The 14,421-nt window shown below is 25.0% G+C and overlaps 3 protein-coding genes across 5 annotated transcripts; 1 reads left to right on the top strand and 2 right to left on the bottom strand.

Annotated features, from left to right (window-relative positions):
• The first annotated feature begins 1,411 nt into the window (after window positions 1-1,411).
• LOC122715767 (spermine synthase) lies at window positions 1,412-6,056 on the top strand. The gene is made up of 9 exons (XM_043938202.1): window positions 1,412-1,553; window positions 2,105-2,211; window positions 2,402-2,694; window positions 3,472-3,583; window positions 4,752-4,874; window positions 4,952-5,106; window positions 5,206-5,295; window positions 5,391-5,582; window positions 5,661-6,056. Exons 3-9 carry the CDS (start codon window positions 2,413-2,415, stop codon window positions 5,805-5,807), a joined length of 1,101 nt encoding a protein of 366 aa, XP_043794137.1. The 5' UTR covers window positions 1,412-1,553; window positions 2,105-2,211; window positions 2,402-2,412; the 3' UTR covers window positions 5,808-6,056.
• An 822-nt stretch (window positions 6,057-6,878) lies between these two features.
• On the bottom strand, window positions 6,879-8,351 carry LOC122715881. The gene is made up of 2 exons (XM_043938418.1): window positions 8,085-8,351; window positions 6,879-7,733 (listed from the first exon to the last, which is right to left on the bottom strand). The coding sequence occupies exons 1-2, from the start codon at window positions 8,184-8,186 to the stop codon at window positions 6,981-6,983; spliced, it is 855 nt and encodes a 284-aa protein (XP_043794353.1). The 5' UTR covers window positions 8,187-8,351; the 3' UTR covers window positions 6,879-6,980.
• Window positions 8,352-9,572: 1,221 nt separating this feature from the next.
• On the bottom strand, window positions 9,573-13,932 carry LOC122715741 (sodium- and chloride-dependent GABA transporter 1). 3 transcript variants are annotated; one of them, XM_043938164.1, is made up of 9 exons: window positions 13,446-13,932; window positions 12,200-12,455; window positions 11,772-12,072; window positions 11,463-11,646; window positions 11,200-11,332; window positions 10,602-10,976; window positions 10,228-10,530; window positions 9,897-10,064; window positions 9,573-9,787 (listed from the first exon to the last, which is right to left on the bottom strand). In XM_043938164.1, exons 2-9 carry the CDS (start codon window positions 12,344-12,346, stop codon window positions 9,698-9,700), a joined length of 1,701 nt encoding a protein of 566 aa, XP_043794099.1. In that variant the 5' UTR covers window positions 12,347-12,455; window positions 13,446-13,932; the 3' UTR covers window positions 9,573-9,697. The 3 variants fall into 3 exon arrangements, with proteins under 3 accessions (XP_043794099.1, XP_043794096.1, XP_043794097.1); XM_043938161.1 differs by having other exon boundaries at window positions 11,065-11,332; XM_043938162.1 differs by lacking the exon at window positions 13,446-13,932 and having other exon boundaries at window positions 11,065-11,332; window positions 12,200-12,883.
• Between the last annotated feature and the right edge of the window lie 489 nt (window positions 13,933-14,421).

Raw genomic sequence — 14,421 nt, forward strand, 5'->3', positions numbered from 1 at the left:
AAATCATTTTTTAATTAAAATATTTTACTTCAAACAAGAAATAGGATTATTTAGAATATTTTTTTTTTAAATATTATTAGTGTTATAATTTTTAAAAATGTTTAAATTTGTTACATATTAAAAAAATTGATAGTCTTTAGGAGTTAGGATTAGTAATGTCATCTCTTTAAGAAACGATAAAATCTTTATTCTTTAAATTATATTAAGCTATATGATAAAATGTGACATTTTATGTTGCTATTAACAAATGACAAATGATTGATGAATTCTATCTAATATGTAAAATATGTATAAAAATATATAGATTCCTTATAACATAAATTTAATTTATAAGATATATAAAATAATAAAATATATCTAATTTAATATATTTTATAATATATATGCGATATATTAGAAAAAAAATTCATATTTATATAAAATGTATATGACATATAAGTATACAAAAATAAACATGTATAAGATGATACATATAAAAATATAATGTAAAAATTAAATAATTTTTTTTAAGATTTTTAATTAAGGTTAAATATTTTAATTAAGTTAAATAATAACAAAAAGAACAAATAATAGAAGGAAATAGGGATAGGAAAATAAAAATTCGAAAATCAACGTTAGTTCTAAAATGTTACAAATGAAATAATATAGACAAGAATAATATGTACATATGTATATATATAGTAGGAGAAAGATAGAAATAGGATAAGAATTGATTATTAATGTCATCTTTCGAGTATCAAACATTTTTCAAAAGGAAACTAGAATAATAAAATAAAAAATAAAGATTAACATTATCTCTCGAACATTTCTAAAAAGATAATTCTTTAGAAAAATGTTTGGCATTCAAAAAATGACTAATGATTAATTCTTATTCTTATTTCTGTTATTTGTTATTTTCCCTTTATATGTTTGCGGCATTCTGAAAATGACTAATTTTCGAATTTTTATCTTATTTCTATTTTTATATTTTCTATATTATCTCTATCTATATTTGTTTCACATAAGATATTTTAGAGATGGCGCTACATTTTTATCCTTATTTGCTTTTCTTGTTTATTAATTGTTTTTAGCATGCTATCACAAAGCAAACGAGATATCAATTAAATATACATTTATCATTTCTTTTTCAAAAGAAAATATATCTTATATATATATAATATATCTTATATATATTTAAGATATTCTCTAATAAAAAGTTTATTCTATTTTTTATATATAATTTTATATTAAAATCATAACATTTAATCATAATTTTTTTTGTCTTAATAATTTTACTGTTTTATTCTGAATTAATAATATTGCATTATTGACTTGAAAATGATATTATGTAACTGTTAATTCAAAAAATATGTAATTCAATATATTGAGTAATAAATCTATTCTATATCTAGTTTGTGTTTGCATAGGCTCTGAAAAGTGTAACACAAAAATGCATTGAATGGTAAATCTATTCTATACTTAGTTTGTGGTATAACACAGCGATATCACGAGAGTATTTCTATCGTATGAATTACAGCTTTTGTGATTGAAAGTTATTATTGTGAATGTAATTTGTGAGTATGATTTCAGTCTTCTTTAACGGTATTATCTAATCATGTCAATTCTATATATTTATCAGTATATATAAATATATAGAAAATAGCAAATTTTATTTAAAAAATATTATTTTTGCGTTTTTATATAAATAAATTATAAAAATAATGGATAGAATAGATTTTATATTATACCTTTGTTTCATTATTATTATGTTTTTTTTTCTAAAATAATTAAATTTTTATATTTTCAGTAGTTTTTAATTATTTAATTATTAATTTAAACATGATATGATTTATTTCCATTAAATTCTTTTTATATTAAAAAATTTTTGATATAATTTTTAAATTTTAATTTCAATTTTAATAAAACATTATTATTAAATCACAATTTGTATGATTTTCTAACCTTAGAAAATTAATTAGAATACATTATAAAAAACTTGATTTATTTCTATATTATTTCATAAAGTTAATTGTTTCTTTACTTATAATTGAACTATTGGTCAAAATGATTCAATCTATTTTCCATTGCGCATATTGTAACATAACCTTAAGACTTCTGTTTCTAGGAGGAATTTAATACTTTTTACAAGTAGTTTTATGTTTATCCAATTCAAGGATTTCTATAAGAATTGTGACTTTCTTAATTTTACTATCATTTTATATTAATATACAGGTATTAATATTTCTTTAATATTTATTATTAATTAAATTTCTTATTAAAATATAAAAATATATATTGTAAGAACTATAAAATATTTCATTCAATGTTTTTTTTTAATTTTTTTATAATACATATAAATTTTATATTAAATTATTTATAATATTAAATAATATTAATTAATAATTATTAAAAATGATTTTAGGTTTATATACAATGGTTGCCCACACTGTACTTCTTGACTTTACAGTACCATCAAATGTAATAGTAGATGTGGAAAAACGTTCCACTCTAAAATTAGCTATTACTAATGTCCTTCAAGAATATTTTGATAGTTTAAAACCATTAACTGAATCAAGCATTGATGGGAGCTTTTTAGTCTTATATACAGGTCCCAGAGGTAGTCTAATTACAGTTCGAGGATATACTGAAGGCTTAATCACTATTAACATTGAATATTATAAGAGAGATGAAGAGGAAGCACTTTTAGATTTTGAGGTACAGTTTTTTATATTAATTTTATAATTGTTTTGCAAATTTCATAATATTTAATTGCCTGTCATGAATATCAAACACAAAATCAGCTTTTGTATCTCTCAAACATGGGGTCATTATAAGGTACATCTTGTGTTACATATGAATTAATTATATAACATAACAATAATTATATTAAATATGTTATAAAACTTTTTTTTTTTCTAATATAAATTCGTGAAATTGCATTCATTAAACCGATTCGTGATTTTTCGTTTGCCGATTTTTTGCCGCTAAACGCTAAAATTGCAAGATAAACGTATTGTAAAAGATCATCGTTCGACGAATAGTATTATAGAAATAAGTAAAAATTTTACTATATGCGAAAGAAACACGCATAACAAAGAGGACCTTGTAGCAGTGGCGATACCTGGAAGCGGACGTTGCGATGGCTCTGAACAGCCAACGCAGTAAGCGCCTGCCACCAGTAAGGCGAGGAACCATATATGACCTCTATCTGACACTATCAGGTAGAAACCACTCCCCAATTAGTTCCTATTAGTTATCTATAGCATCTTAAAAACGTGCGAATCGTTTCCGTTGCACTTTAAAACTCTGACTGATTACTTTTTTTCCGGTCGACGTGTATTTCCTCCGATCCTCCCGGTATTCCTTTTTAGTTTTTCCGCAAAGGGAAAATGATTTGATTGATACGTAAAAAAAAGAGTTGCTACGATTGGTTTAACAAGATAGTTTCTGTTTTTTTTTATTCATCGGTTCGCTTGTCGCGGCCACCTTTAGTTGGCCAGAGAATTGGAGACAACGTTGCAGGCGGCAGTAGCCTCTACGCGTTCGCACTCGCTTTCACCGATTAAACGCGGCGGACCTTTTGAGAGATACTTTCCTACCGCCGGTGAGTTTTTTATTTATTATTCTGTTTACGGTATTAATGGAATATTATATCCGCAAAATATTTTTTTTCATCATGCGTCGTTAACGAAAAATGCTTTCGATTCATTTCCTCGATTGTGTGTAATTTCTTACTTTATATTGAACTTCTTTTCATATTCATCGTGCGGAAATGTCGTTATTTACTTTATAATTAAAACGGTATATAATTCGTCTCGTTTGTTTATAACACATTTTTTTATTTTTATATAGATCATTTTTTATTTTAATTAAAAAAATCCATTTAAACTACCTTGTTCGCTTGATAAATTTTTTTTTAGTATACTTTTAGGGTACTTGGCTACAGATGTCCAAAAGTTTAAGGTGTAATTCTTTAAATCAAAATAAATCGAAAATTAATAATAAAAAATATTTTGCTTTTTATTATTGATTAAAAAATTAAAATCGATGAAAATATTTTTAGTTGCATGCAAGGTTTTTTATATGAACAAATATGAGGAACAATTTAAATAAAAAATACAATAATTTTGAAATTGTAATTTTTTAAGAGTTATAATATAAACTAGCTATATCTTTAAATTTGAAATCCTAGCTTCTCATTGTTTCAAGTGCATTAGTTTATGAAGGAGGATTTATTAATTTTTGGGATAATTTCATTGATTTTTAATTATCAATATGCAAAAAACACAATACTTAATTTTTTATTTTCATTTTATTTTAGCTTGAAGAATTACCTCTTAAATTTTTGAACAATTGTAGTTAAATACTCTCTCTATATGTATAATCAGTTGTTAAAACAAACAGCAAATTCCAAAAGAAATTAAATCAATTTTATAATATTAAATAATTATGAGAATTATAATTCCGTAGGATTTATTATTTTTATAAATATATTAAATGAATGATACATTTTTTATTTTTTAAATTTATATGCTATGCAGAAATACATAAAATTAATAGATATAAATAATGTGATAGATTTAGTAATCCATATATAAAATTCCTAATCTTCAATATTTTCATTCTTCTCAATTTTATTTTTAATGTAAAAACTTTTTTTTTTACAGATTTATGCTTTGCATCGCATGCATCTATTAAATGCTTTCTCATGCAATTCTAAATTTTATAATCTTTCAATAGATACTAAAATTATTATTTTTTTTTTTTTTAAGATGACAGATTACTTGAATATGATATTGATAAGTTGGTTTTCGAAGCACGTTCTCCTTATCAAAAAGTGCAAATTGTTCACTCAAAATCATTAGGAAATTTGTTGGTTCTTGATGAATTACAAAGTAAGAAAAATTCTTATATTTTTATAATTTAAAATTATATCTAAAAATAAAAAAATTGTTTACTTTAAAATTTTTAGACATATCTGAAGCAGATCTGATATATACAGAAACTTTAATGCAACGTGGAAAAGAAAATTATACAGGAAAAGAAATTGTTATTTTAGGAGGAGGAGATGGTGGTTTACTTTGGGAATTACTTAAAGAAAAACCAAAATTTGTAACTATGCTAGAAGTATGTCAAGTTATATTATTATTATATTACAAATTATTATATTGTATTATATTATTATGATATTTATTAATAAATTAATAAAAAATTTTTCATTTTTAGATTGACGATGTCGTAATTAAAGCCTGTAGTCAACATATGAGAAGCATATGTGGAAACTGTTTGGATAAAAGAAAGGGCGAAAATTATGAGGTAAATTTATTATAAATATAAGATTTATTTTCAAAATTTCATATAAAATTAAATTAAATTTATTAAAATTTTTTATGAAAAATTTGAATTTATAGATTATTGTTGGAGATTGTGCAAAAACTTTAGCACACATGATTGAAGAAGGCAGACAATTTGATTATGTTTTTGGTGACCTTACAGATATACCAATTAGCCCAACTCCACATGGAGATGCATGGGATTTTATTAGATTAATTTTAAATTCTTCAATGAAAGTTTTAAAATCTACGGGCAAATATATGACTCATGTGAGTAAAAAATATGAGTAATTTGTAAAAATAATTTTTTATTTTATCTATGTATAAATATTTTATTTTATTTGTTAGGGAAATGGAGCATCTTGTCCACAATCACTAGAAATGTATGAACAAGTTCTTTCACAGCTTTGTGTACCCGTAACTTTTACCAAAGATAGTGCTTTTGTACCTTCTTTCTTCGAAGATTGGGTTTTTTATCAAGTATCGTTAAAATGATGGATTAAATCTATTACATTGAGGTTTCAATGGAGGTATATTCACAATTCATTTTCTCTCTTATGACCCACATTTGACCCTAGTCGCAAATCTTTTGTTAACAAATCGGTTCCTGAAAAAAACGATCCCGATGCTGGACATGAAATCCCAACTGACACTACTACGCTGGCGTCTGTACATACAAAAGGTGGTGGTTATCTGTATCTATTTGTTTGTTTAGTAATTAATAAACTATACAAAGGTGCTCAATTATTTTTTCTACTAACTATCAATAATTAAATTAAGTTACCCAATGGTTCATTACAAAATAAATTCAAAAAAAGCAATACAAACATATTGTACAAATAACTTTAATAAAACGGAAATAGAATTATATGAAATTTTAATCACATACATACAAGCTTACTTTTTATTAACAAGGTATTTTGAATATATCTAATATTTAAATTGCATTTATTGATATTATGATATTATTAAATAAATGTTTTCTAGATGTATATAAAAACCTAAAATGTGTTGCATGAAGTATAAAATGTATTATGTAAGTGATAAAAAATTAAGGAATATACATAAAACTATCATTAAGAAATATTTTATTTTTATGAATTATTTATAAATTTAAAATAATATTATGATTTTATCTTTTACTTATTTTTTTATATAAAAAAAAAAAAGAATATAAAATAGTAAAATAGTAAAGTATTTAATTATTGGTAAGTATAAAATGTATAAATTATAATTAATATTGGTTATGAATTAATAAATAATTTTATGGTATTAATATTATTAACACTCATATATTTAAAATTATTTTAGTATTTATGCATGTTATATAAATAAAATAATATTAATGCTTTTTTTTTTGTTTTATGGATAATGAAATTATGATTAATAATTTAATAATTAAAAAATACTTATAATTTATAGTTTTTCAATATTAATGAAAATACAATTTATTTATTAATATTATTATTGATTATATTATTATATGATTGATATTATTAAAAAGAATGTATTTTGTAACTAATTATTATTATTATGTATAAATAAATAAAATTAAATACAATTATAGTCAAAAATTGTTCCCAAATTGAATTTCCTATCTTATGAAAAATTAAAAATAAATATATTGTTAAAATGGTGGACTAAGCAAATTGGAATTAAATATAATTTTCATGTTTCTAAATGAAATTTAGTATAAACATAATGTTCTGATATATCAGGTAATTTTTCTACTTCATGAATAGTTGGTTCTATTTCTGTTTCTAGAAGTATTTGATCTAACCACTGTTGAACTTGTTCTGTATGTCCATGAGAAGTATGTTGTTCTTCTATGATATTCTTTCTTGAATTTTTATAATTTTTTGCATTTTCTTGTTTATTTACATTGGTAATTTGAAGATTATAATTATTTTCTTGTAACTCTGTATCTATCTTTGAAGAATGTTCAATTTTTTTTTCAGAATCATTTTTTTGAAATGTAGAAATGAGATTGGAATTTTCCATTAAATTTATTGTATTAGACAATTCTAATTCAGTAGAAATATCATCTATCTTTTCATCTTTTATCGTACAAGAAAATTTAGTGTTTGTACTAAAAGGAATAATTCCTGTATTCTTAATAGATTTATCAAAATAAACATGATCTTTATTTATGTCTTGATATTCTTCAATTTTATATGGTTCCAAATCAGTGACTGCTGTTGAATTAGATCCTATGAGCTCTATTCTTCCAAATTGTTTTATTTGTTCTTCCAAAGCATTTCTTTCATTTAATATGGCTATAGAGGGAGGAATTTCCTGGCTGGATAATGCTAAAGATATTTGCTGTCTATAAATTGCTTCTGATTGCCTTAAAAGTTGTTTCTCTCTAGCATATAATGTTTGTGCTAACTGAGCAAAACATATTTTAATTTCTTCTTGAACCTTAAAATTAATTATATTACTTTAATAATAATTAATTTTCATTATCATATTACAATTATCAATTACAATTAATTAATAGAATATAAAATATTTTAAAAAATTAAATAATTAATTTTATGTAAATATCATATTATTATTTTAAAAAAAATAAAACATTTGTACATAAAAAAGAATAAAACTGAAAATAAAAAAATGAAATTATGTACATATTTAATAAAATATTTTTTTATCAATTATTTAATCATAATTATTTTAATTGTAATGTTTGAATAAAGACAATTTAAAAATTATAACCTTAAAATAGTTATTATATAAGTAGTTCTTAAACAAAATATATACTGCAAAAATTACCTGAAGAAATTGTTTTTCTAAAAAAGTTCTTTTATCAGTTATTAATCTTATTCTGACAAGATGACTGTCATTGTCGGTACTTTCTTCATTTTTTTCTATCATGTTATTTATTTATTTTATTTATTGAAATAATTAATTTTGCAACGCAGCTTTATTAGCAACGAAACGCAAAATTAATATTATTCAATAATTAATTATTTTTTCTTAAATGCAAATGTAAAAACATTACTTCAATACACTTCTAAAAACTACTCATAAAGAATTCAACTTCTAATCATTTTGCACCTGTTATATTAACAACTGCACTGCCATCTTGATATTTTAAAAAATTTTTATTTTTTAATTAAAATAAAATATTAAAAATTATAATTATTATATAATTATTTAATTATAATTACATAATATAAATATCACAAGATTAACAAAGAAAAAAAAATATATAATAAAATGAAACATAAGAAGAAAACTTAAAAGTTGCATCCTTGCTATATTTTACATATTTCATGGTTTTCTATATTTAACTTAACGTAAGTGGTTAACATTATTCGTATATTATGAAAAATTAAACAACTTTTTAAAAGTTAACTTTATTTTTTCAAAATTTTTATCATACATTTTTTTTTTCTTTATTTTTTCTTTTTTCACATAAATGAAATTCTTACTTTGCATGTTGCATTTCTTAAGAAAAAAAATATGCGTAACAAGAATGTAATTACAACAAATACTATTAAAATAACTAATTATAATAATAATGTCAACTAAAGATATCATAGATTTTATCAAAATAATCTATAAATAATTTTTTACTTAATTGAACGACATCAATAAGTATTGTTTTTCTATTAGCAATAGAATAAAGATATCTATAATATTTCTATGCAAATCTACTATTTTTATTAAGAAAAAATTTGCACACACATTTTCTGCAAAATCACGCATAAATCGACATATTTTTTAAATGATGAAAAAATTTCATCTTGACAATCAACTGAATAGCAAAATACAATAATTATGGCAGCATAAATATGTACTTTATAAACAAATTCAAAATGTGCAATATTTTTTATTTATGGTACATGTCCGATATTGCTAAAATAAGTTAGCAGCTAAATTTTTAACAAGACTTACACGAATAGTTTCAAAACTTGTAATATTTATGAAGTACTTGGAATATTTAATTTTAGAATTATCTTGAAAAATAAAACATCGATTATTTTCTAAATGCAATTTTCTTGAACAATTCGTGTATATAAAAAATTTCGTATATTAATGTAATAATAGATAAATTATTCTATTTAATTTAAAACTAAACATAATTTTTGAACACTTTAGTTATTTTGTAGTTAATGAGAATTTCTTTTTCTGAGAGAAATCTAATCATTATTATCTGAATCATTAAAATGTTCGTTTAAATAATACAAATTTTTTCATATACAGGAACACAATAAAAGTTTTTTGTTTTTTCGAATGAACGAAGAAAGTAATTTTACAATAAAATTATTACCAAAGTAATAACAATGTTATTAAATCATTAATTCGTTAAATTAATGATAGTTAGAAAGTAATAATTAAAACCATAAATCCTTTTTAAGATTTAAATAAATTTCCGGCAGTTAAAGTGGCGTTAGTTCGACCGATGGCTGACCCATTTTCATTCGTAGACTTGTTACATCATCTTCTATTCGTACTAATAACTTGTATTTCTAAATATACAGATTTAAAAGAAAATGATATTTAATAAAATATTTTATTAATCAATAAATATATAAAATTTTATCTTAAAAAAAAGCAATAAATATATATTATATTTACCGTGGATCTATCTCCTGGTGTTGTCATCCAGGCATAAATCATATAACCAGGTATACAAAGCATTGAAGATAAAGCTGTCATCCAGCCGAGTACATGCGACCACCATGGATATTCATAGTCTAAATATTTTACAGGTGTCCATTGTACGAGATTAAAGATAAAGACGCCCTATTAAAATTAGAAAATAACATATATTTTTAGAGAATTTCTTAGAGAAAACATTCAAATTGAACAATAAAAAATTAAAAAGCATCATTAAAAACTTTAACATCATTAAAAACTTTAACATTAACATTAAAAATTCTTAATTTGTAAACAAAAATTTACTTACAATACAAATCATAGGAGTGGTAATAGTCCAACATAGTTTCCACCACATAAGAGGATAATATCCTATCATGTCTCTTATAGCATCATAGAATCGATTAACACCAAAAGCCCAGCTTATAGAGATGCATTCAAAAAAAATTAGGAAAAGAAGACAAAATCCGGATACTGCATACGAATCCAGAATTTGAAAGACATACATGCCACCTTGTGAAATGCAAGATAATCCAATAATATAAGAAAGAATACAAACGATCGCGATAAAGATTTCTTTTCGTCGACGGAGCAATTGTGGCCATTCATCCACCTTGAATATTAAATAATTCAAAATGAAATTATTTATTATTATACTAAGGAAATTTAAAGATTATTACTCACCATGGCAGTAATAAATCCTTCCATGGTACAAAACTGAGAATCTAAACCTATAAGAAGGAGCATAAAGAAAAAGAGACAAGACCAAAGAGGAGCTCCAGGAAGTTGAAGAACTGCGGATGGATAAGCTAAGAAAGCCAATCCTGGACCAGAAGCGGCAACTTCTGCGACTGGCTTTTGTTGTTCATGAGCCATAAAGCCTACTACGGAAAATATGACAAAACCAGCAAACATACTTGTCGAAGAATTTACCGAACAAACGATTAAAGCATCTTTATAAACATTATTTGTAAATTTGTTGTAACTACCAAGAGCTACTAATGTACCCAAACCTAAACCGTATGAAAAGAAAATTTGCGTAACAGCATCTATCCATACCTGCAAAATACAATAGATTATTGCTAAAATTAAACAATAATATAAAAAGAAAATGACTTATAATATATCTTTATATTGTTATATTTACCTCAGATTCTTTTAATTTAGAAAGATTTGGACTAATATAAAATCTAATGCCTTCCATAGCTCCAGGTAAAGTAATTCCACGAATCAAAAGGATCGTTAATAAAACATAAGGAAATAAGGAAGTAAAATACACCACCTTTCCAGTCCATTTGACACCTTTCCAAATGCAAAAATAGCAAAGAATCCAAACCAAAAGAAGTGTACCAGCTAATTCCCAACGAATATTCCCCACATATTCTATACCTTCGCTAATTTGAAGTGCTCGACGTCTAAAAAATAATATTTCATATAATTAAAAATATTCGTGATTTAAATATTTAATAACTATTATCAATAAAATATAATAATTAATAATAAAATATTAATTATTATTATCATTAACTATTTAATGAAGCTTACTCCCAAAATTCTTTGACTGGATCAGTAAGTTCTGTGATAGTCATATTAACATCGTTAACAGAACATACTTTAATAAAATTATGATGCTTAGTCATTTGAAGCCAACATGATAATGAATCTCTATCATAGGGATTCACACAATTTTTTGTGTTCCAATAATTGTTACAACTTCCCCACGGTAATTCTAATTAAATATAAAAAATTAATACATTTGCTGAATTATTTATCTGTGTTAAATTTATTTCTATTCACTTTACATAAAATTTACAAAAAAATTACAAAAAAAAAAAAATAGATAATTAAACTAACCACTACGCATGGACATAAAGAAATAGAAAATAGCCCAGGCGAGGATAACGATGTAATAAACATTCATCCAACAGGACATGACAGCGGCAGCGTATCCGATACCCTTAAAAAGAGGTGCTATTTTGAAAACACCTAAACCACCAACGGTGAGCATTTGACCCAGAGCTAATTCCATGAAAAACATTGGAATTCCAGCAAGAACTAATGTTAAAAAATATGGAATTAGAAATGCACCGCCACCATTCTTATAACAGAGATATGGAAATCGCCAGACATTTCCAAGACCAATTGCCAGGCCCACCTATGGATTGAATTTAATTAGTAAGATTAATAATATTCAAAAGATAAAAAAAAAATAAGAAATTAAAAGATTAAAAACACATCATAATAAGATTATATTATAATAAGATATTATAAATTAAAGTTACCACACTCAAAATGAAATCTAGCTTGGTGCTCCATGTACCACGTTCTGGCAATGGTTTCATTTTATTAGAAGCAGATGTTAGATTCAATGCAGTTTTGTCAGGATTTTCAGGATCTGCGAGTTCCGGTTCTCTCGATGCTTCCGTCATTTTAAATGATTTTATTCGCTCACCGTGAAGAAGTTTTCCCGCTTTTGATTATTTCTCTCGCGTGTTCCTGTATTGGTCGCGGAACTACCGCGAAGACATAACAGTGTTTCTGTCGACAATTTCATATTTTTATATATATTTCTTCGTTTCCTTTAACTAGTCCCTCAATGTATTAATTATATATAAAATATTTATTTAATTCACATGAGTGAATTATAAGCTCTTCTAGAGATTTTCAAGGTTAAAAGGATGTAGTTTAGAGAACGAGTTTGACCGAGTTCTTTTTCTGAGACCGGATGCGATTTGCGTTTTGTCGTGTGGAAAATCTACGGAAGACTATTACACGTTGAAATTCAAGAATACCAGCTGAGTGGAAAATGGCAAATCAATGACTGTATAAAATCTGTATTCTATATGTTCCTAAGAAATTAAAAGTTATATTTTATTTGAGTATTTTAAATGTCCAGTGATTTCATTCATTTTAAAATGAATGAAAATGAAAAGTAAATAAATCTTACAGTTACTACAAGATATAGATATTTTAATAGTTTTTAAAAACTGCCTCTCTTTATTGCAAAATTAAAAATGAAATAAAGAATAATATAGTATTTCTAATTTAAAAATCAATAAGAAAAAATTAAAGCGTAAAAGCAATATCGATACGATCTGGTTAAATACGAATGTCCGGCTGGGGAACTCTGTAATGAATATCCGAGTCCATGCACGTTCCCCCAAAGCTCATCACACCCCGACCCCTTCGCGGCCGATCTATTGCCTGAATCCCTCTTCCTCTTCCACGCTCATAAAAAACAGCTATATTCTAATTAGCCGAGAATGCGTTGTTCCGCATAATCGACATTGCTGTGATCTTGAATTTTTCGCTTACTATTAATTGCTTCTTCGTTAAATTCATTATTTTTTCTGCAATTCTTCTTTCTATTCTGATTACATGTATGTTTCTCAATTAATGACGCGTAGAAATGTCAATGTTATTCGCACATGGTTCATCTTCTCTATACTATTTTTTGCTTTTTTCTTTTTTCTTTTTTTTTTTTTTTTCGATAAAGTGATTTGCGAAATAAAATAGCTTTATACAAACCTAAGTGTGATATCAATCTCACGACACTGTGTCAGCCGTTTAAAATTTGCGCTTCCGTGATCACTGTACTTCTTTCTTTTAAATTTCGGACACTTCGTGAAAAAAACGGAAGCTTTGAAGAAACAGCTGCGCGGGAAATTCGGATTTGAATAGAATTTCAGGAATCGAGAATATTGTATGCACTACACTGCATTCACTCTTGATTTTTCACGCAACAACTCGATCAGATTAAACGAGATGCAATTCATAGTTCAATCGAGTTTCCGAACCAAAAGAGTATAACACTTTGATTAGATGGAACCTCGGCAAAATGGTATTTGACGATCAAGAGCTTCTCTTGATCCTGGTGGCTCTAATGATCTTACGATCATCGATTATTATATACGATTTACATGAACGAGAATTTGCAATCTTTCGTTTTTTCCTCCCTTATTTTTTCTTGTTTTTTTTTATCGTTTGTCTGTTGATGTTTAAAAAAAGACTTATATCCGAGGGACGATGCGAATGCTTAGCCGGTCCGCTCAGAACTGGAATCAAGAGTTCACTTTCGACAGCGAACTAGCTGAAATATTGGGGGTACAAAATCGGGGGATCCCCCTTTTCCTTTTTTTCCTCCGGTCCACCCTTGCCGTTTACATCGGTGTCATACATTTATTCCGCGCGCACTCACTCATGCCTGTTCGCGAACTCAAAGCAAGAGGGGACGAGGAAAACAAGGAGAAAGAGGTCGCAACAGTATATCATCATCAAGTTGACGGCTATCCCGACGATATTTTGCTCTTTATTGTCATTATTTAGATATATATACATATCTATTACTTTTCTGTTATTTTGATAATTTTATAATTTTACACTTTACAATTTTATTATAATTGTTAAATTATATTAATTTGAAATTTTTGAAAATAATAAAAAAGAAAAATGTCCTAAGATGTAATAGAAGCATTTGTTATAAATTGTGGAAATTATTTTATAA

This window comes from Apis laboriosa, unplaced genomic scaffold (genome assembly GCF_014066325.1).
Source record: "Apis laboriosa isolate Shangri-la unplaced genomic scaffold, ASM1406632v1 scaffold40_cov151, whole genome shotgun sequence".
NCBI classification, from domain to species: domain Eukaryota; kingdom Metazoa; phylum Arthropoda; class Insecta; order Hymenoptera; family Apidae; genus Apis; species Apis laboriosa.